The 23,793-nt window shown below is 39.2% G+C and overlaps 1 protein-coding gene across 4 annotated transcripts in view; it reads left to right on the top strand.

The window, feature by feature from the left end:
- sema5ba (sema domain, seven thrombospondin repeats (type 1 and type 1-like), transmembrane domain (TM) and short cytoplasmic domain, (semaphorin) 5Ba) overlaps window positions 1–23,793 on the top strand; it is a 159,841-nt gene that overhangs the window by 81,374 nt on the left and 54,674 nt on the right. For all 4 annotated transcript variants that reach the window (XM_017709528.2, XM_037539216.1, XM_017709526.2 and 1 more), the window contains 3 exons: window positions 4,412–4,511; window positions 5,767–5,812; window positions 23,388–23,450. In XM_017709528.2, the coding sequence (XP_017565017.2) occupies window positions 4,412–4,511; window positions 5,767–5,812; window positions 23,388–23,450 (209 nt within the window). The remainder of the gene's footprint in view (window positions 1–4,411; window positions 4,512–5,766; window positions 5,813–23,387; window positions 23,451–23,793) is intronic.

Here is a 23,793-nt window from a genome sequence, read left to right as displayed (position 1 = left end):
CATGTAAATAGGAAATGTATGGTTTATTTTCCTACCTGTGGGGGGAATGGAATAGCTTGGAGGAGGAGCTACCTGTATATATACTGCTCCCTAACCACAGTTTGGGGGGTTCTTCTTCCCCTTTGGTAGCAGTTCTAGGCTACACCTGTATGTAAGGATTATTTGCGTGACTAGGCTTATGTGTGGTCTAATTACCTCTGTTGCTTGAGGTGGTGTTTTTTTTTTCCTCTCTATTTGTTTTAAAAGTGCTCCAATGGTTGTGTGATGTATTTGCGCAATGCATTGTAGGGAATGTAGTAAGAGAACGTTGAAAGATGAAAGCACAAAAACCATGACTTCTGTCAAACTGATGAGGCTGAGGGACACACCGCTGCACTATGGAATACTGCATGGCACATTAGCATACTAGACGTCAGTTTAATATTTAATGCTCATTTATGGATTATGTATTTGGTGCTTAGTCTTAAAAGGTGACCAGGCTTACTTTGCCTGGTTTATATACAATATTATATTCAGATTTTGACTCATTAAAAAGTTATGCACTTCACCTTTCCAGCTTTCATTTATAAACATTCCATGTGTCCATTTGCTGATGGGGGGAAAAAAAAGAAAACATTTAAGCGATAGCTTTCTCTGTGATGTGGGCAGAACCACCCTGCCTTTCTGTATGTGTGTGTGTGTGTGTGTGTGTGTGTGTGTGTGTGTCTAAAGTAAAGAGGAAGTCTGTTTTAATTCTGCTTAACTAGGTGATAAAGGTTATGATTTATGTCCTCTTTAGAGTGTGTGAGGCAGACTGCTGAGCCTGTTCTCATCCTCTAGATCTGGTGGCTAATGCATTAATCTCCCACACCGTGGATTGGCAGAAAAAAAGCAATACTCGTCCATCAACTCCAAGATCTGGACTGTAGGTCCTCTGGGAGCCAACAGGCTTTCATATTTATCCCTCTTTATTGTGCATGGACTGCCTGGTACTGGATAGATTTTATGAAGTGAAGGAGCCAGCCTTGCTTAGAAAAGCATGAGTAAGTGAATGGATAAATGTCTTTTGTAGTAAGCCTTTCATGTCAAAAGTCTTTAAGAGAGTAAACAGGCAGCTTTAGATGCTGTTGCAGATAATAAAGCTCTGGTATTCTTTTAAAGTGTTTATTAATAAAGGAATTTGTGTTAAGGAGATTTGTATGTACAGTCAAATGTGAAAATGTGTTTAGGCTCTCAGATTGTCCAACTTCTTCTGGCTAAGGCAGTTTTGTTTACTGGAGATGTAATGAGTCTTTTCTGGAATTGCCTCTTTTGGTTCCCGCATGCTCTCTTCTGTGCTGTTAAACACTTCAGCTTCCTCCTCAGTGGGGTATAACACTGTGGTGCACACAGGTGACTCAAAGGTTATCATTGCACTCATACAGTGTGCAGAGCCAGTGCTATGTGTCATCCCTTCTCCTCCTCGCTCTGTTTCTTGGAGTATACATGCTATGTTCCTCCGGACAGCATGAGTGAGTGAAGGATGCGCTCTTCTGCTCTGGGACACATGGGAGAAACGCACTTTCCTGTATCGACATTCTTCTAGCTGCAGCCGTCTGGGATTTCACAGGCTCTATTTACAGGATGCAGTGATTTTTAAATACTGCTAAAAAGCATCTGTCCATCATTCACTGCCATAGTAAAAAGCTATGATTGCAGGAAACTTTATACTCTGTTCGAGAATAGCATACCACCTAATCAGTTTATACTTATATACTCGACATGTATGTACTGAGTTGGTCCATTCTCAGCACAGCAGTGATACCAACATGAAAGTGATTGTTGCAGTAGTGCAGTTGGCTCCTATATCCAGCCAACAGCTTTCCTGACAGAAACTGACCACTGATGAATGAGTAGATGATTGCAAACTGTGCATATAAAAAGATGAGCTATAGTCTCTAACTGTACATCTACAAGATGTATCAACAGCAGAAGTTTGTAGACACATGTTCATCCAGTGTTTCTTCCAAAATCAATGGTATTAATAGGGAGTTTGCACCCCTTTGCTGCAATGACAGCCTCTGATCTTCTGGGAAGGCTTTGTACTAGATGTTGGAACACTGCAAGAATTTGATTGCATTCCAAAGACCATTAGTTAGATCATATACTAATGTTGGATGATCAGCTCTGGATCACAAACAGCATTCCAGCATTCAGCGATACTCACTTACTCCAAAGAACGCAGTTCCATTGCTTCACAGGCCAGCGAGGAGCTTTGTACCGCTCTAGCTGACACTTGGCATTGCGCATGGTGACCTTAGTGGTGACATGCAGCTGTTCCATATTGACCCATTTTATTAGTTATTATTTTGGTCTCAGCATTATGTGGAGCATCGTCAAGCCTCTTGGAAAATATGAAAAAGTCTAGTGAAGCTGTTTTAGAAAACACCAAGAGTGAATGAAATTAATATCAAGGCACAAACTAGTTACCTTTAAAAATCTAAAACGGTTATGGCTACTGCATAATTACATATGTGATATTTTATAGTTTGATTTCTTCACTTTTATTCTAAAATGAGTGAATAATAGGCTTAAAGTGTCTATGTTTAAACCTTTGATGTGTGTATAAGTAGGTGTACCTCATAAAATAGGCAGTGAGTATAGGCACATGGTAGTTGTTTGTTATTGTTTTTTGTTTTTTTCACTAATTACCGATATCTGAATCTAATCTTGGAGTCTTAGCTGCTCAATGCACTTGGAGGAGAGTGACTGACAACCAGATTCTTTGGACCTTTTATGGATCAACAGATCAACTGTCCTTCCGTCAAAGGCCCGTGTCTTGGATTTAGCCACTAATGGTTATGGTGTAGTCAAGACAGGATCCTGAAGATCTTGCTTTCGGACATGTTTAAGGCTATAGTTACTAAACCTGAATGGAATTGCTGTGGGGTGTACCATCTAAAACTCTCTGATGTGGACATGGAACAGCACTCCTAGTAGTAACTCCCCAGAGTGCACAAAACTCTTCTCTAATAGGCCTCTTTAAAAGATGCCTTAAATTTTGGTGTCCATACGGTCACAGTGAATCTTACACATTTCCTTTAATGCTACCTGTTAGTGTAGTAGCGGGAAGGAATGATGTGATTTTCACATCTCCCAGTAGACTTGCCTCAGAATTCTGGGAAGTCTTACATCATTCAGATTTGTGTTCCCGTGTGACAGATGGATTGTTTTAGTTGACCCAAACATCTGGATGACTCAGTCTCCCTAGACAGTTGTAGACTGTGTTGAGTAGTTTTATTTGACATGTTTTGGTTGGGAGGCAGGTTGACCACAGTTCTGGCCTCTGCACATTCAGCTGCGTTTGTTTAGCGTCTTCAAAGTTTGAGTCAGATGTGCATCACGTGCAAAAACGTTTTATGTGACAGTATCACTGCTTCGTTGCATAAGAGTTTTTCCAGGCAATTGGGAACATGAGTGAAATGGTATTTAATGGCGTAATTCTGCGTAATTCTGCCTAACTCTCATGACAAAACTGATGGTTTTGCAGGGAAAATATAAATGTAAAGTAAATCATAAGAAATGTAAGAAAATCATTTTAAATTCAGAGGAAGAACTTTCAATCCAATCAGATGATTAGGGAAAAAAGAAGGGATTAAGAATCAGGAAAAAGCAAGGTAATATTTCAGAGCAATTTCTCACCACACTTATGTCAGATCCAGTGAGCTGCTGCGATATCTTGTTCTTACTTGAAAGATAACAAATCTCCTTTCGTATTAGTTCCCGCTCAAAGTGAAATCCCATTTAGTAAGTCACATTAAGGTCACAGAAAGATCAAATGGTTTTATTTTTACATAATGCTCTTTTTGTGTCATTTTATTCCTGACATGACAAAAAGACACGACGGGTGCGCGAAGTATCTGCCAGGGCAAATTGTTTTGATTTCTAGAAGCTGGTGTCAAACAGCGCTTTTATGTGTTGCGTTTCCTGGAAAGTGGAGTTTTGACTGAGTGTCATGTTGAATTAGGATCAGCACCCATGATGTGGCCCAGCCGGAATTGTACCTCTCTGCTGGGTCTCCCTCGTGATTCCCAGTTAAAGTTGAACCCTGTGCCAAGGCCTGATTTAACTTCAGTTTTAAGAACTATTTGTACAAATTTAAATCACACTCATTACCTATAGATTCCTGCAGTACTGACTAAATGCACCTTCAGCATTCTTCTCACCTGAGTGACAAGTGTCCAAAACTGAGCTACTGGAGAATCCAGAGGAGCATTTTTTCCTTTAAATTCTCCAGAAAATGATTAATTGAACAATCTGAGGATGCTTTTTCATTTAAATGTATTCTATAATGTCTGTATAATACATGTCATAATTTCAATTTAATCCAGTTACTGAATGAAAACTGTTCCTTTACTGTAGTAATGTTTATTTGGTTTGATCTCTTCTTCAGCACTCAGCCCGTGGATCTCCACTTTCTCCCACCCTGGTGTACGAGACTACTCCCAGCTCACCCTTGACCTCACCAGGAATGAACTGATAGTAGGAGCAAGGTACTCACTTCTACATTGTCAGCACCCAGTACTGAATACTGAATAAGTACTGTGCCACATCAACCAATAAAGAACCTTTGATTGTTTATTTTTTCCCTCAAATGAGATTAGGGGCTGTCTCAAAACAAGATTTCTTGCTCAATCAGCTAAATTTAAGCCTAGTTTGATCTGATCCTGTTATATGATGGTAGATAATTTTTTCTTGGGCCACTTCACCATGGCAAGTTATGTTGCACTCCTTGCCTGCTTTAATGAGGGTTGAATTTTGGATAATTAGCTCTTGAGGCCAGTAGAGCTGAGCCTCTTACCAATCAAGGACAGCCTTGTGAAAAAGGTGGACCTCCCTGGTCCTTTTTGGGTCACTTTGTGATATTTGTGCCATGAGTCACATGAGCTTTATCATGTCGATAGTGGAGACAACATTACTCTTACCATAATAAGCTTTTTAGTTTCTATATATTTATGTAGTGTGATTTCTTTTTCCTTCTTAACTTCTTTAGCAGCTTGATTACTCCTCCTGTTTCATGTGATTGGCTATTTGTGAGAGAAATTTGTTAGAGGGCTTATATCATGGGCATTATATCATGGGCATATTATTTTCCTAGCTTTTTTTAAAATAAAAAAGTTTGATGCAGTAAATAACCACAGTTATAGTTTTAAAATATACGTCCTAGTCAATGTATGAAAACTAAGCTGTAAAAGCAGCCTGTTTTGAATTTGTTTTTGTGATGTCACAAAAACCAGCAAATTACAAATATCAGTCCATTCAGCATACAGCGGTTTACCTCTAATATAGAGTGTTTCATGTCAGACATCTTTTTGAATAAGGCACAATACAAGGCAATCAGTAATAAGCGAAATCATTTAGATAAATCTGTATTAACTAAAAGGTACTGCTTAATCATAAGTGATGAAGAGAGGTTATTGTCAGGCTGTTTTCTGCACAGAAACCTACACATCAACAAATATCATAAAGGGACAAATAAATAAATAAATAAATAACATGTAAGACAAATGTAAATGAGGGCTCAGCTTTAAAACTAAGTAACAGCAATTCCATTTGTTAGATTTTGTGAGCTAATCACTCAGGAATCCTGTCTAAGTTAGGGTTAGGGTCAGTGAGACAGGCCCCAGTTTGTGTGTCCTTAGATTAATTCCCTGCCCTGTAGATCTTTTGGTAGTTTAACTGCTATATTTTTAAAAGCCTGCTACTGCTTATCTTCTAACCTTTATCCTTTCTCCAATTGCTCTGCAGAAACTACCTCTTCCGCCTGAACCTAAGCAACATATCACTAACACAGGTAAGCGCAAAGCTATATCAGGGCTATGGCTGATCGAAAGTGCAGACGTTTTTTGCTGTGCCAGGCTTGTCCTCTCAATAAGGCTTTTGGCAGCCAGGAAGTGTTGTCTTGCGGTTATTGATTCTGAGAGTGGGTTCAGCTCCCAACTCATCTGGAAAAGCTTCAGAGGAGACAGCAGTGTCCAGCACAGAGACTGATTGGGCATCTTTTTAAGCAACTATCATATTTTGACTTGGGCTTGGCATTTTAGAACTGGAATCTCTGCAAGGTCAGCCAGGGCTGCCTGAAGGCTGGATGAACATGTGAGATGTGCTGGCTGTGGTTGCCCCACTTGTGCAGGTTGCGTTTGGCAGAGGGTTATTGTTACATTAAGCACTGGCATGGGGCAGTTGAATGATATCTAATGCTGTGTTGTTTTGCTGTATTGTGGCTATGTATTCTAGGGACACATTGTCTCCAGTGTAATATAACTAGAATAGTTCTGAATGACTGGTCCCTAGCTGGAGGCATACAAGTTTGTTGTCAGAGAAAGATTCATCCAAGCCTTGTATCTATGTTGTTTCAGTGACTTCCTTAGATTCTGTTAAGTGGCTAACCTCTCAGCTTTCAGCATTGCTTCTGCTGGCAGACTCCCATACTGTCAGTCACTAAAGTGTCCCAAAGGAGAAAGTTAGCTGCAATTTCATTTTGTTCTATTTCACCTCAGCCCGTATAGCTCAGTCCAATTCCTGTGGGTGACCCAAAGCTCGGAATAAACAAGACGGATCTTTCTTCATTTGAACTAACTGGAGCGTCACGAGCAGTGCCAGGGTCCAAATCGATGAGCAGACACCCGCGCCAGCAGCTGAAGGAGAAAGTCTGTGCCCGACAGAATGCCTAAACAGCTGCGAAAGAAAGAGAAAGAGAGCTTGTGGGCCTGTGTCAAACATCTCAGTCTCCCTGAACTTCACAGCTTGTAGAACTGTAACACCTTGATAGCGTTACATTTAAGGGCAAACATCCTTTCTTTCTTTTGTTTTGTCATTGAGAGTGAAAGAGCATCACTCAAAACAGCAGAATGCATTTTCGTAGTCATTTATCACCGTGTCCACACTGCCTGCCCTACGTGTGTCCTCCTGAGCCTTTTCTTCTTTCTTCCAGTGAGGTATCACTCCTTCCCTCCCTTCATCCCTTCCCTCACACCATTACTGTTATTGTGCATTTGTGTGCCAGCAGTGGAATGGAGCTGGGCTGCAGCCAGCTCATCTCTGAAATGCATGTCTTAGTGCCAAACATGCAGGCTTTGGCAGCATGGCTGCAGGGCCAAAGGGGAGCCTTTTCAACTTTTACTGAGCTGGATGAGGTGAGAAGTGCTGATGCCTTCACTCTGAACGCACGCCTGGGCCATCGAGAAAGCTGACCCCACCAGAATGCCTGCTGTTTCCATTTAAGCAAAAGTATGGAAGTGGGGGATTATTGTGGCCAGGAACTCAAAACGAGCCATCATTTTTCAGCCAACCTAAGTGCTTTCAATGACCCCAAGGTGCCATTTGCACCCATGTATACATTAAACAGTTGTGAGACTTTTTTCTTCATCAGGAAATTCATCTTCATTGTTTTTACATCTCATCAGAGCAGTGAGACACATGCACACGACTGATCTTAGGAAAACTCAAGTAACAGCTCAAGAGAAGTACAAGACAATAACAATGCAATAGTAATCTTATATGGCACTTTTCATGTGATTTATACAGTGACGCAGCTCAGTGCTTTATAAAGCAGATATATATGTCAGCATAATAGCTAAAGGATATTTAGTTAAAACCTTACATTAAGGATCATATTATTATTTAGTCTGTTATTCAGTAACTGATTAAACATCATTGATAATTAGTGAACTGATCAAGTGTTATTACTTAGAAACTGAATAACTTAGATAGCAGTTAGTGATTGAGTACACTGTTGACATGTTTGTCATTAGTTCATAGCTTATTTAGTTGTTAACTATGTAATTACTGCTGCTTATTTTAATGTCAGTGAACCGATAAGTGTATTTATTTATACGAAGAAGTAACATTACAACTTATTAGTCCTCATTTGTTAATTTGTTAATGCCTTGTTGATTCCTTATTAATTAACTAATAAACTTGTTAATTAGTTATTAATTATTCAATTTTTGTTCATTACTTAAATGTATTGTGAATTAAGTTACTCAGTTACTATTACCCATCAGTTACTAAGTAATAACTAATGCTCAAGGCATAGTTAGCTTATGTCGCTGTAATGGATATTATTATTACTCTTATTAACAACATAATAATTATTTTGCGATCTCTACTGTAAAGCGTTAGCAAATGATTTATCACTTCATCTTATTGAGGTTGAAGTTCAAGTAGAAGAACTGAGGTGGAAGTGCAAGTTACAGACTTTTGATCCATACCACAGTTATGTTTGCAAGTAAAAGAAGACATTTTTATTTGGATTTGATGACATTATTGTGCATACAGTCTTGCTTATGGAAAGAAAAAAAATCTTTTTGTCTGAATGTAAATATAATTGATTTTGTAAATTACTATGAAATTATTGAATATGTAATTTCACATATGTAGTATGAAAAATGAAAAACAAAAGTTTTGAAGTATCAACATAACAGAAAAATGAATAAATGAAAGAGGAATTAAAAAAAAAGATCAAACAAGGTCTAGCCTTCAAAAACAAACGGAAGATAGCTAAAAAAAAATGTTTGTGATGAGATCAATGCACCAGGTCTGCTCAATGCGTGCCATTCCCCCAGTGTTCAGAGAACATGCAGCGGAAACATTACATTTTTACAGCTTCCTCCTCAAGTGGGCCAGTCTGCCTGATGGGTTCTCTACGCTGGGACGGCATGAATGAGGAAGATGTGAGGACGCTGGCAGGGCGATTCTCCTTGCTGGGCTGGCTGGCACGCTGGGGAGTCGTGGGGCGTTCTGATTGAGTCCCACCCACATGCTGTTCCTGTAGCTCCTGCTGAGCGTTCCCCTGCACTGCAACCAAGACTCATTACAGCAGTGCTAAAAGGAAAAAATGTGAACAGTCCTCCCTTCATCTGCTTTCCTCCTCTATTGATCCCTCTAGGAGGCGTATGTGCAAATGGACCAGATGCGTGCGGATTAACATAGATAGACTCTGCCTGAATTGGAGAGAAATGCTCCTCCTCCATGAAGCATCTGCTGAGAGCTTGCTTTAAATCAGTTTCAGTGTTTGGCATGTTTTACAATTCTTCATATCTGCCAGTGTGTGATATTAGAATAACGGTTCTGTTCAGAAGGAGGAGATAATCATAGACTGTCCTTGTGGGCAGTATTGTTTACAAACTGTTTTTCCATGTGATTGATGCCAAGCTGACTTTAAAGTGCTACCATGCTGTGGCTGTTTGAATAACTTGAGCTCAGTCCTTTTCTGAATGTTCTAAATGTACCTGTAAAATCAAGAGGAACAGTCTGTCCACCTATAGCGATTTGCCTGCCATGGTAAGCACCACTTACGTGCCCTTTGAGCCAGAGATTCAGGCTGATATCTACCACCAGTGTCTGGTGTGGAAGAATATCTTGGTGTGTCACTTAGCTAGATGTGAGCTGTCACTGGGTCTTCTAGAAATGGATGAGATGCCTGACCTCAGTGTTTCAAAGGAGAGAAGTTCTGCATGAAGATGAAGAGGAGACAGAAAGGTCCTGCTCGATGTGTGGAGAAACCTGTAAGAGATAAGGCCGCCGGCTTAACAAGCCTGGGATGTACACAGCCAGGGCACGCAAGGGCAGACAGGCTCATGAAACTTCTCTCTAACTGTCTTAAACCACCACTTCTCTTCTATAGCTCGCGTCTACTCTCATAGCTCTGACCTGTCTCCATCTTCAGCAGCACTTCCATGTCTGGACAGCACACTCTGTACTCCTATTTATGATGCCACTTCAGACAGAGCATATATCTGAGAGGGGGTTGAGAGAGGTCTGTTCTTCACAGTTTGGTTGCCATGTCATCATAATTAGAGCAGATACCAAATGTGAGTGAACAGATTTTAGATATCCTGAAGGCAGGTGTACTCATGTGTAATCATGCAAACAGAGAAAATTTCAGCAACAGAGTGCTAATAAATGACAGTGACAGTGGTGCTAATAAACAGAATGCTTTCACATTCATCATGTGTAGGATTTTAAGGGTAGGGTTTTTTTAACACAGTTTATACACTCTTGTCTCTATTATAGAAAGTGGTACACATGTTTTTAAAGATTCACCCATGATAGTATAGTGATAGAAAATATTTTTATAGAAACATGGAATTTTACTTATTTTGCTGCTGTGTGACAAGGTTCCATGTGATTAAACACACATTTTTTGTTTGACATATTGAAGTAATTGATATAAAATGGATATCTCTTCACTCTTAGTAAAAATGGTTCCATTTTGGTGCTATATAGAACCAATTAAAGGGTGCCTTAAGCAAAAAGAAACAACTGGTTTTCCATCTCAAGGAAGAACCATTTGACCACTATTTATGCATGCAAATGGTTCTTTGCATGTGAATGATACTGTGCAGTAACAGATGGGTTCATTAATTCAGGAGCTGTGCACCAATATGATAGGTGTATCTGATAAAATGGCTAATAAGAATATGTAGGTTTTGCTCAAAAAACATCTTACTCTGTTTACTGTTTTTTAAAAGTACCCTTTGGTACACGTTATACCTACTTAACAAGACACTAATTGCGAGAATGCCAAGAGTGTGTAAAAGTATATCAAGACAAATGAGGGCTACTTTGAAGAATCTTAAATAGAAGATAGTTTAGGTTTTTAACACTTTTAAATATTTTTTTTGTTACTAGATTAGGTAATTAGCATTTTCATACACATTTACTGTAATAACTTTCTGTGAGAACTTTTTAGAGGCATTAACCTCTTTACCAGCACTGTGAACATTTCTAACTTTTTACATTTCTCCAGACCTGTTCATTTCACATCAAACCACTCCAAATGATTTTGGTTATATCTTAACCATTTAACTGTGCAGAAATTTTGGAATTCAGCTTTAAGCACAGTTATATTATTTATATCATAGTTTACAGTCTTCATTGTCATTCTAAAATGTGGAAGATACAGAAGATCATTAGGTTTATTCAGATGTTTTCCTGTATGCAGCTTCAGTGTTTAATCATAGTCCCCTTCACAAAATAAACAAGTGGAACAGTTTTTTTCTCCTGAGTATTGTAATTAGTGGTACTTTACAAGCTACATCCAGCAGCTAAAGTTGGCAGGTATTTAAGTGCAATTTTCTTTTTAAAAACATTTAAAAAAAAACAAACATTTAGAGAAAATAACTGTTGAATTCAAATAGGTCACTGCTAGTGCAGTAATGTGCATAAAATCACTGAGAAAATATTTGGCACAATTGGGTAAGGACACTGCTTCTAATTACTGTTGATTTAACAGGTGGAGAAAATTCATGCAAAACTGGATGTTGATGGAGTGGAGTGTTCAAACTTGTGTGAATGGAACAGAATAAATAATCAGTATATCTGCTCATTTTTGCACAATCCTACCTCAATTTCTTACGAGGGAGAAAAACACATTTTCTGTTTTTCCATGTACAGTGGTGCGTGTACACAGTGCATTTAGGCTTGTATGTACAGGATGCATGCTTTACTGGGCAGAATGTATCCTGTTTGCACTAGAAACAAGCAAAAGGCTTTATCTGGCACCCAGTGTACAGTGTCTGAGGGAGATAACAAGGTGTCCCATCATACAGCATACAAACACAAATATGGCCTTTTTATTTACTATGTAAAACCACCAGTGAACCAACCACCAGTGTTTATGTATAATGTTGATAATGGGAAAATGGAAAATCTGCAAAAAGAAGTTTTCTTTGGGGTCTATTTTGCTTTACATCTCCCTGCACCTCTCTGCCATAAATTATTTTAAAAAGTACATTTTAAGCCGAACTACCGTTAAACAATGTCTCAGGCATTGAGCAGCATTCTTATACCACCAGTGTAATATCCTTCTGTGAGTACCTTTTAGATGCATTAAACTCTACAGGTTCCTGTCACCACCACTGTGAACAATTCTAACCCTTTAGGTTTCTCCAGAGCCATTAATTTCACATCAAACCACTCCAGATGACTTTGTTTATATCTTAACCATTTAGTTATGCAGATATTTTGGAATCTTTGTTTAAGAACAGTTATTTCTGATTCTTCTTTCCTGTTCATAGAGAAGTGAAATTCCACTGATCTTCTACACCTTTATTCTTCTCCTTCATTCACCTATGAGCCAGATTATGGAGTGCGGTACGCTGGAACGCTATTTTACTCTTGACAATAGCAATCAACTGCACAATATAAATGAAAAACATCAAATTTCCAACCCACTTGTTTTCTACTGCCTGCTAGAACTTTTCCATTATTCTCTCTTCTGTTCAAGGATTTCCAGAACCATCCATGAGTTAAATATGCTAAGTGAGCAGAAGCAAAGAAGTTCCACCAGTTTTCCTTCAGCACCTTTAAACATCCGTGATAAATCACTGGTCAGTCTGGCAGGGATTGATAGCCAAATTATACTGCTAGTCTCCAAGCTACTATGTTGCAATTGAGAAAGCGGGGGGGGTTTTGCTCTAAGTCAATAGGAAATGCATCGATGTTGCCCTTCTTTCCCTGCATTTGACAGACATTGTCACAGCTGCAAGGACAAAGGCCCCTGTGGTCAAAAGGTGACTGCCCTGTTCAGCTGTGTCCATTAACACAGGAAGTCTCAGACCACAGTGATGGCAGTGGGAGTCTTTGGGAATGGGACTTGTTTGGATTCTATTCTGGTATTGTTTTGGTTTGATGTATGCTCTACTTTCCCATATACTTTGTTGTAATCACAAACAACACTCTTCTAAAATATTGGATTGGAGTTTGAGTGCGATGGCTGCTGTGCTCGTTTATTAGCGTGATCTTGTAACGCTTTATAGGATCACGTAGGCACTCAGTGCCCAATGATTCCTCTCATATCTCTGAGCTGGAGGGGAGAGCAAGAGGTACAGCATGATTTGGACAGACCATCAAAATGAAAAAGCAGCAGCATTAAACGGCCATGGTTTGATATTCTCACCCAGCAGTCGCCCGCAGTCCAAATTTCAGCTCTCTGACCTCCGAGTCTGATGAGCCGAGGCTGATTTTATTCAGCCAACTGGTGATTAATTCTCCTCTGCAATTTGCACAGATTTAATTATTGATGTGGTCTTTGTCACTGGGTGGTTATTATATGGCCTCCAGACACGGGAAAGAGTCAAAGGCTATAAGAGCAGAAGACGACAGGGAGGTGGCCACTGGTTTTTCTAAGACTTTTATTGGAAATTTGTTTCAGCCCATGCAAACAGGTATATTTAACTTAAATGCTGTGTCTGGCCTGTGTAATGAGGCTTGGTTCTTTGATTCCAAACGTTAGGCACTAGTTCTTAGTCTGAAGAAATGTATAGCCACAGTGCAGTAAGTAACATTGCTCACTGTACAGGAGGTTGTCAGTATATGGAGACATTTGCGCGCACTCATGGGCCTTTCTCAAATTAAAGCCATCACTCATACCCACATACACACTGGGTTCCAGGCATGATGTGCTTTTAACCCCATGGGGTAATGCTGTCACACTGTTACAACCATGATGTGGAAGTGTAGACAGAAGCTTTACCCAGGCATGATCTCTCTCTTTCCATTTCCCTCTCTATTCCACTCTTACTCTCCTTTAATTCTGTTCAGTTCAGTTCAGTTTGGTGTCTTTCATTGGCATTGTGCTAGTACAAAGAAACTGCCTTGCAGCAAGAGAAATCAAAAAAGTTATACAAAAATAAAAATGGTGTAAAAAACATCACTAAGTTTATAAGTAGGCAAGACACTGATGTCTCACTGAGTTATATGTAGGATTAGATCTGAAGCTACGTGAGTAGAACATGTAGTGCTTTACAGATATAGTGTGAACCCTTTATTTTAACTTTTAACAATTAACCATTAGCCAGCCCTATTAAATAGAAACTTGTCATCTGTAAGCAAGCTTGGAAATGTTGTGAAGCACACTTGTAACTTAAAAAAGTACAATAAATTAACATTTAACTCGTTTGTTAGCAAACATTTTATAAATACATTTATAACACATTTCTAAACTTGCATACAGATTGTATGTTTATATTTACTACAGAATTATTAATTGACTGCTAAAAATTGAATTGAGTCAAACTTTAAAATACAGTGTTACCAATTTTACTATAGAAGTAGGCTTTTGAGGTGAGAGTTTGCACTTACCATACACAATGGGGTCCAAAAGTCTGAGAGCACTCAAGAAGATGCTTCTCATTTCCATTCTTTTACATACAAGTTAATTCATAGTTTTTCGAATATTATATTATCAGCATGTCAATTTGAATTTAAAGTAGAATCTTTGAAATATTTACATGAACTTTAGAATTTCTTAGCACTTGGAATGTCCCCCTTTTGCTTTAATGAGCACTGACTCCACTGGTTTGTGCTAGAGCTTCGGATGAGTAGATTAAATCCACCTGAGGGTAATCTGAACATGTGTTTGAGTGGAAGAAATAAGACTACGTTCACATTACAAGCCTCACTTTGTGATGCTGATTTTTTTGCTGAGATGCAATATTAACGGTTTACATTCATGTAGCTAAGTGATTCAAATCTGTCATTAATGAGAAGAAACCTCCATCCTGAAATGACCTGCATGCACACATCCTAATCATTGACATCATGTGAATGAATCGCATGCATCCTGAACAACAAACTAATCAGCAGAACCAGCTTCCGATGCGAAATTAATTTGCTCTGAACAACTTTCAGCTCATGATGTTTATTGTTAGAGCAAGACAAAGGGAAAAGTTTCAGATGCATTGCTTTTACACCATTGCCTTAGACTCAAAAGAGCATTTGGCCCTGTTTGTACAAAGGCCTTAATGTGGTCAATATCACAAATGTGCTTACATTTAAATAGTGATCTTTCAAGACTGAAAAATCTTTTGATTTTAATTTTAATTGTCATTAAAGAAATCTAAAACTTTCTATTGTTTATTTCTAGGTTTGAGTGACAAAAAAAAAGATTTTCAGTGAGATTTCAGGCTTTTGAACCTGGACATTTGTCAGAATAGCAGGAACATACATTGGGTAGCATGGAGTTGTGTTAAACCCCTTGAGATCACAGGCTTTTTACACTTTAAGGCATATTAATCAGTAACTGCATGGAATACATTGCAAACTTATTCTTCCTTATAAAATGTGTAATAAATGTTTGGACCTGTCAATCATCAAAGGGGTTTGGACAAGTATCATATTGTATACAGGAAGCAAATTCTATCATGAGTGAAAACGATGAATAAATAAGACCAGGGACATTACAGTAAGCATCTAACGTCTTACAGTGCAAACATCTTTCCAGAGGGATGTGGAAAAAAACCAAATAAATCAGGTAGAACACTTGGTCTCTTTACCTGGGGGAATGGCAGTGGAAGTTGGCAAGGGTTTCAGTTCAAGACATGTGGATATTGCTATTTCTCTCTCTCTCTCTCTCTCTCTCTCTCTCTCTCTCTCTCTCTCTCTCTCTCTCTCTCTCTCTCTCTCTCTGTCCACTCTCTCTCTGTCCACTCTCTCTCTCTCTCTCTCTCTCTCTCTCTCTGTCCACTCTCTATCCCTTTCATTTCACTCAAGCCCAAAGTAAACGCTTGCTTTCAGCACAGCTGTGAAACTTCAAATGATTACCCATTTCCTCCTTCTCTCTTCACGTTCACACACTCGCTCGGTTCCACACAATACCATGTAGTCCCTTCATTCAGTCCTGCTAAAAGGGCGTGCATCTCCACGCTACACTGACTCCATTTTTCAGAGCAATCGTTGGCTATGGCCAGTGTAGAGGGGTGTGCTGGAATGAGGAGAGAGGTAATGTGTGTGTGTTTGTGTTGGAGGGGCTCTTAGAATGGGGAAGCGTGAGTGTGTGGATGGGGGGTAGGGGGTGTTTGGCATGCTTGAGTGCATATCTGCGCCCTCTTGTGTAGGGATCAGTGTTGCAGGACAATGAGGCAGAGACATTGGAAGTCCTGTCACATCCGTCAGGGCGGTGCTGAATGCAGGGGACCGGGACGGCTGAATAGGGAACTGTGTTAAAGGACGAAGCAGGGCGGTGTCCAGGGCGGCCTATTGAAGCCTGGAGACCTTGAAGCTCCACCACTTAGATGGATAGCCCCTCTACTCCAGGCAGAAACAGGGTGGAGCTTATGCACCTTAATCAGACCCAGGGCAGATTGCTATGCAAATGGGAGTCTGCTCTCTAGATCATTTGAGATTGAGGGATTTTTTCTTGTGGGAAAAAAATCCTATGTGTAATTGAGAAGAGTTTGAGCCCAAACACAGTTCCCAGACTAAATAAATACAACATTATTGCAATACTTTGTGTTATAATACTAATACATAGAGACCTAAATTAAGACTGTTAACATGTGTAAGGGTTGTTGTTCCTAATTAAAAAGTGTATTGTTTTCTTAGTCCACAAGGTGGCACAGACAAAAGGTGTTTTGCCTAGAATAGATTGGACAGTATAGTGAATAACACTGTGCTCTTGGGAGAACATGGTTCAGTTCAGATATTCGTGTATAACAATTTGAAGTCACTTTGAATTAAAGAATCTGCCACATGCAAATGTTATATTTAGTAATCATAGTATCATGATGATATCGTGTTGTGAGGCTTTCTGAGGCTTTCTGCTTTCTGCAATTTAGAAGGCTAAAAATTCACTCCTAAATGCAATATTATATATTCTGAGCATCAAATAGAGATGAATGTCTGTGTGTTAGCAGTCATGCTGTCGGCCCACTGAAGTCCATTTTTATTCCGATCTCGTTCAACTATTTCATGCTTAGTTGACTGATGTCAGATGGATAGCCAGAGAAAAGGGAAAAAGGTTTGAAAGAAGCCGTGTGTCATTTTTGTCCAACGCTCATTCTGATTTTGCCCAACCAGTCTTTTTGTTAAGTTGTCTAACAGGGAATATGCCTCGATAGTGACAAGCAGCGGGTGCTAGAAGGTGCCCAGAGGACACTGGGTAGTGTCCTGTGATGCGCTCCTCCATTCTAATATTCATGGATGATAATTAGTTGTCACACCTGATATCTGTCATATGCGACAGAGACAATAGCCTTATCAGCAGAAGCAGACGGCCAGCGTAAATGTGTAATTCTCAGCCATCCTGCACACGGTGCCATGCATATTAGCATTTCCTTAATGCTCCTGCTAAATGGAATTCAGTTTTTAACGCACCCTCATCTCTCTGTCTAATATATAAATAATTCCTGACTATTTTATCTTTGCATTACAAATTCATGACATCCTTTATTATAACGTGCCACAGGCAGCGCACTTATTGTGACCGAAATTTTTGAAGCTGAAAAAGTTTGTGAAATGGAATGTCATACACAGTTGCACAGACAAACGCAGGCTGATATATATGACAATTGTAAATATCTGACCTGATGACAGTTTGAAAAATTATTCTTTAAAAAATGCTTCGGTACATCATGAAATGTTAAATTCCACTATAATTTGATTCGAAATTCCAACAAGTACCTTATTTAGTGTTTTTAGGTCTGTACAATATTCAGGCCACCTGGTAGCATCCACAGCACTTTCCTTTGAACTACTGAAGGGAAGTTCAACAGCACAGAGGAAAATTCAGAAGCACACAGCGTACACCTAAAACATTTTATTATTCTGAACTAAACTAGCTTTGCCACAAGTGTAAGATTAGAGAAAATATGACTGTAGGGCAGTTTAAAGATTCTGGAAGTCATGTTTACATTAGTGTAACCAGGGAAATCTTGTAGTTGCTGGGTATTAAAGCAGGTGGTTTAAATATCTAACAAAGAGGACGTTTGAGTTACTGAAACTGCACCTTCAGGTGAGTTCATGCTAAAGCTAACACTGGAGCTAGCTGGGGTGGAGTTATAAGCTGAAAAGGACTCATAGTCTTGTACTTGAGTCTTATACCTTAGCGGATAAGTAAACCGTGCAAATGATAACACGTGAGCGCTTTATTATTTATCTTTACACAGTGTTTTAATTGCAGATGCAAGCACTGAAAAATCCTGTTTAATCTACTTTATATTTGTGTCTTCAACTGCTTTCCACCCTCTCACTTTCCATTGGCCAGTCTGTTGAAATTGAGTTGCTGACCAGTATACCCTGCTAGATCATGCTCAGGGCAAAAAAATCTAATGTTTGATGTACTCCAACTAGTCTGAAATGTGACTGAGAGGCAAAAAATTTGAATCTGTGCCCCTACTCCACACTACTCGACTACACACTACTCTCCCAAGTATTGACTACGGCTGCCCTAAAATCTACAGACTCGGCTAGACTGAGAATCAGGGCTAACCCCAGCTTCACTGATCTTAACATTGTTCTGTAATGTTGTTTATCATTAGATATAATAAAAAGTGAGTGTTACCAAATACAGCAACCTGAAGTTTACCTTAAGCTGTTTGTTACTAGTTTTGATGTTGAGGGTGAAGGTGGTCTTCAACACAGTTGAATCCAAAAATTTCTCAGCTTTTAGAATTACATAAAAAACTATATCATAGCATTTTATATTGTTTGTTACACGCAAATACATAGCAGTAGTGCAATAAAATTTGCAAAAAAATATTAAAATATAAAAATTTCTCAGCTTTTGGAATTACATAAAAAACTATATCACCATTTAGGCAATCAGAATTACATTTTCTTAGCAAAATCTTTTTTCCTGTCCTGGCTAATGTCTAATTCTGACTGATTAACTCCCAGCACCGTTTTCACTGCAGATTTACTCTGTGCAGTTTTTCCTTCACAGAGGAGGTAATATTTAGACTGGGTTGTGATTGTAATTGGTCAGTTATGTTTGTATGATTCTGAATTCTTTTTAAAAATATATTGAAAATTCAAAAGTGTATATACAGCTCTATGCAAAGTTTGAGCACTCCTGTTCAGATTATGTTTTGTGAACACTTCTGCACATTGTAATGGAAAATTACTCTTTATTTGCTAAATTTAGCATATTGAGGTGAAAAAAATAAAAAAGTGTGAGCTGTACAGAATTTATGGCACATTTTATATTGTTTGTTTTATTTTTCTAATATGTTACATGCAAATACATAGCAGTAGTGCAATAAAATTAGCAAAAAAATATTTAAATATATAGCAATAGAGGATATGTTAATTTATTTCCATCTAGACAATCAACAAAACATGCTATTTGAATAGGGGTGTTTAAACTTTTGCATATGACTGTAGACAATAAATATAGGCAACTGTTAGGATGGGCACAGGAGTCAGACGAACACGGCTAAGAAGACCAACAAGGTTTAATACTGGAGTTTCAGGGTCAAAAACAGGCGAGGGTCAAATACCAAAGAGCACAGGCAACCAAAATCCAAGGGGAAGACAATATCGTGGTCAAAAAACGATCCAAAAAAGGTCCAAGCTCAAATACACAAAACCAGCTGGTGAAGGTACAAAAAGGGGGAGATCAAAAGGCAAAGTCAAAATAACAAAGATACAGTCAATACACAGAATTCAGAACAACAAAGTAAACACTCCGTATGCTCAGGGAGAAACAATACTTCACACTGAATCTAACTGAAGCCCAGGCATATATACTAACTAGGTCATCATGCACAGGTGTGTTGGGTTAATAATCAGAAGACTGTGAATGCTGGTAGTGAAGCATGTGATTGTCCATAGTCATGTGATCTCCTGAAGCATTGTGGGACATTGAGTCCGATTCAGTCCGAGGCATGACAGCAACAACAAATAAAAAGTAATAAAAAAAAAAAATTTAATAAATTTATCCGTTTTGGAGTTTCATGTTTGAAAATAGAGAATTTGGCAAAAAAATTGTGTAGATTATTGTATTTGAAAGACAAATAGGTGCATTTTTACAACCCTAGTAACTAACAAAGGTATTTATGATTTATTTTTCCTCAACTTCAACTATTATTTATCATTTCCAACTCAAATTTGTTTCAGGCAGCAAATAAAAACATGTACTAAATTAAATCCAGCTCAAGAGTCTCTGCAGAAGCCTTAATTACCAATGTTACTTAGTGAATAGGCAATTACATAATTATAGGTATGCACTCTTGATCTACATTACCTCATCACGCTGTTTTTCTTCGGAATGTAACGCTTGTCAGGAGGAATTTACCATTCACAGAGTTTATCCTCCCCCCCAGTGAAAAGACAGCATTGCCGCTTGGCTGCCAGGTGGATGGTAGCTCCCCCAAGGGTGGCAAAGTCCCAGGCACAGCATTGTGGCCTTCACCAAACATGGCACAAAGTGTGCTTTTCACAGGCCAACTTCTTAGAATGCGCTTTGCGAATGGCAATGGAGGGCTGGCATTGTTCCAGTGTGGTGAGAAGAGGGGGACCGCCGTGGCTAAGGCCAGGGTTAAGCTCACGGATTCTTCTAGAAACGGCTTCACAGATGAGATGGTAATGACCCGAGCTATGACTCACCGCAAAGGCATTCGTCACAAACAACCCCCCCTGCCATCTCCACACATCCCCTTCTAAACATGCACCCACAAAACATGTTGAAAAATACAGCTTTTCAATTTGAGTGGTGGGGGTCTGTTCAACATGGCATCACTCCATCGTACCTGACAGCTGGGGCGGAGAGAGCCAGCAGAGCCAGCAGGGAGGAGGAGGTGAAAAGCATAAGTGACAACCTCATTCAAAACACTGGAGCCATGACGTTATTGCTGAACGAGGACCCATCAGGGATATGGCAGCTTTTGAAGAGCCTCTTGCTCTGTCGTTGTAGTTTTGAAGTGCCTTGGCTTTGTTCACCTTAGTCTTTCCAATACAGCCTCTCTTATTTGGCCCATATGGGAACACTCATGTTAAACAAATCAAATCACAGATAAATATAGCTTCATTACTGATGCTAATTGCTCGCTTATTGCTCTGTGAGGAGTGTAAATTGATTACTCTTTAGCTTGAAAATAGCACAGTGCTTTCTCTATAGAGCAAACTAACACCAGTGATTTGTACAAAGCGCTGAGTCTAATTTTATTTTCCTTTCACGCTCAGCTATCTAATCTTCTTCCAGGACCTGTTTTTGCTGTGCTGCATTTATACGGCTGCTCAAGCCCAGGCCCGAGTGACCCGCAGCATGGCAGTACTCGGTGGGCAGAATTGTGGACAACTAAACCTTTCAGCTCTATCTAGAGAGCTAGAACAACCCCTTAAGTGCAGCAAGTCCAAGTGGTGAGCACCGTGCCCAGAGGAGAATAGAGACGAGGAGAGGAGAATAGGAAAGGAGCGGATGGCGAGGAACACACAAGAGTTTCTTACGTATCCTGTGATCCATGCCAACTTATCCCACCCTCACACACACGCTGGGCCAAGCAGAAAGGCTATTTTTAGGAAAGACAAACCAAACCTAGAGCTGATACCCAGGAGATTGTGAGGCTTGAATCTCTGATATCTCAGAGAGTGAGAATAAAAGACAATAGCTTTTCATATATACATATGAGTGTGTGCGTATGCATACTTAACTGAATATACATAGTTTTACATTTTTTTTATCTAAATTCTTATGTTTAAGAACAAATAAAATTTGTTTGTAAGACAAGTACAAATTCCAGAGTTAAAATGTTACATTTACATTAAAAAAACGAAACCTACTGCTTACCGTACTAAGCAGAAGTCAGAGACCCACGCTTTATTAATCAAGTTTCATCTTAGAAGTTAGTTGCATTTGATGCTTCTTATGATCCAAGTAAGCAAACACATCGCAGTGATGAGGTCTGGACTCTGGGGTGGTCAGTCTATTGTAAGAACATCAGCAGCTTCTTTGTCTGATACATCTTGATCTTTATCTTGGTTGGTATCGTCATTATCTTTCTGTAGATTGTATGTGTAACAGTGGGGAGCGATGAGGCGGACGCATACGCTGAGATAAGCGACTTTTATTGAGGGCAAATTCAGGGTCAAAACGGTCCAGGTTCAGGTAGCCAATATGAAGAGCAGGAGGGACAGACATGACAAAGCACACAGAAACCCAAACTATACAAACAGCACATCAGAACAGGCTTACAAACAATTCAGACATCAAACAAACAAACAAAGACCGGTACTAGACTAAGAAAAACACAGGGCTTAAATACAAGAGGGCTAACGATGGTCAGGTGGGAAACAGGTGGTAACAATCAGGGGCGGGGTCACGAAACAAGGGGCCGGACTAGACGGAAAAACAAATGCATGTGGAAGATCAAAACAAAGGGGCACGTGGATGATCAGAGAGTAAACAGAAAAAAGTCTTCTATGAAAAAATCACCAACTCCAGATGTTGTATATCTCCAAACTTGGTCCAAAGAGGTTTTCATTGCATTTGGTGGTGTACATATTGTGTTTTGTTACTTTTAAAGATCTCAAATTTAGACTTGTCAGTTCATGAAACCTTGTGGCCAGTCTTACAGTGTTGGTGTTATAGTGAAAATGTTCTTTTTTTTTGTCTATTTCCTTACCTCTGTAATGGCTTCTTGATAGCTACACATCCTTTTAGATCCATAGTGTTGGGTAGTGGAAGGAGAGGCAGAAACACCTGTGGATTTTTGCCCATCTAAAGCAAGAGTGGAGCAAGAGTTTTCTCTTCTCTCTTAAAGATGAAAGCTTCAAATACTGTTTATCTGATGGGACGGTTTTGGTGGTCCACAAGATTTTTCAAGATTACATACGTGCATATACTTTTACACTATAAGCTAAACAGCAGAAGGTTTTTTAGGATGCTTTATTTAATAGTCATTTTGCACATGTATCACCAAATTTCATTTTATAAATTACAAATTTTAATCACGATTAATCTCAGAATTTCATATAGTTAATCACAATTAATCACATTTTTTATCTGTGTAAATGTTATAGAAAATAAGGATTTTTAAGTGAAATGTTACAATTAAAATGAACACATTTTGTGCTAAATGTACTTGTGTTAAAAATTGCTGGGACAAGAGAAAACTGTAAGGGAGTTTTATTCACTCACATACTAGGCAGTAATACTGAACCTACAGAACACAAAATTGGATTTGTAATAGATTAGGGAGCTGTAGTCTCAAATATAAGACATGTAGTCACATACTACTGCATTGGTGTTCAGCATCAAGTGAAAACTGTTTCAGTTTTTTAGCGTTGCTGCCATAATTGAACACTAGAATTACTCTAAAGGACTATAATTGGGCAGAGGAAAATGGAGACACTGGAGCTGGTGAAAGGAAAAGAGACTAGATTTCTTTGCCTGAATGCGACTAGGTGATGGCATTTACATGCAAATTTAGTCTAGTCTTCCAACTGTTTCCTTACCTCGCCCATTTCAACCACAGCTCCATTGTTTATGCTGTTTACACAATAAACAATACTCGATATGGTTCATGTCTTTTCATACATCTGGCTACATGCAATATTGCTGTTGTGTAACCTGTCTTGTGCTAAACCTCTGCTGGGCAGCACTGAATGCTGCAAGTCACTTTCCAACGTTTATTTTGGTTTCCTAGGCGACGGAATGGGGCCCAGACGAAGACACCAGGAGGTCCTGTCAAAGCAAAGGGAAGACGGAGGTAACTTTGAGCCCCCACTTTCACTGCTGAATAGTAACGTTTCTTTCAAAAAAGCTGGCAGCCCATTGGCTGGAGGAGAGAGTATTGTTTAGGCTTGTAGCAGAACGCTGCGTGATGTGTAGTCACTGATTGTTAAAGCACAGTGATGCACTCTGTGCTTGTTGTGAATAGTTATTAAATCAGCTGAAAAGTAAAAGGAGAACCTGATCCCTCCTCTGCACTCAGGCCCAACTTTAATATGCTAATTAAAGCATGACATCAGCAAGGTGTTTATGACGGCCTTAAAATACTCCTCTCTTTAGCATGCCAGAGTACCAGACAAAGCCTCCATTGTCTATGGTGC

This window comes from Pygocentrus nattereri, chromosome 6 (assembly GCF_015220715.1).
Source record: "Pygocentrus nattereri isolate fPygNat1 chromosome 6, fPygNat1.pri, whole genome shotgun sequence".
In the NCBI taxonomy this organism is placed as follows: domain Eukaryota; kingdom Metazoa; phylum Chordata; class Actinopteri; order Characiformes; family Serrasalmidae; genus Pygocentrus; species Pygocentrus nattereri.
The sequence above is the reverse complement of the archived record's forward strand: the minus strand, read 5'-3'. Positions and strand labels throughout refer to the sequence as shown.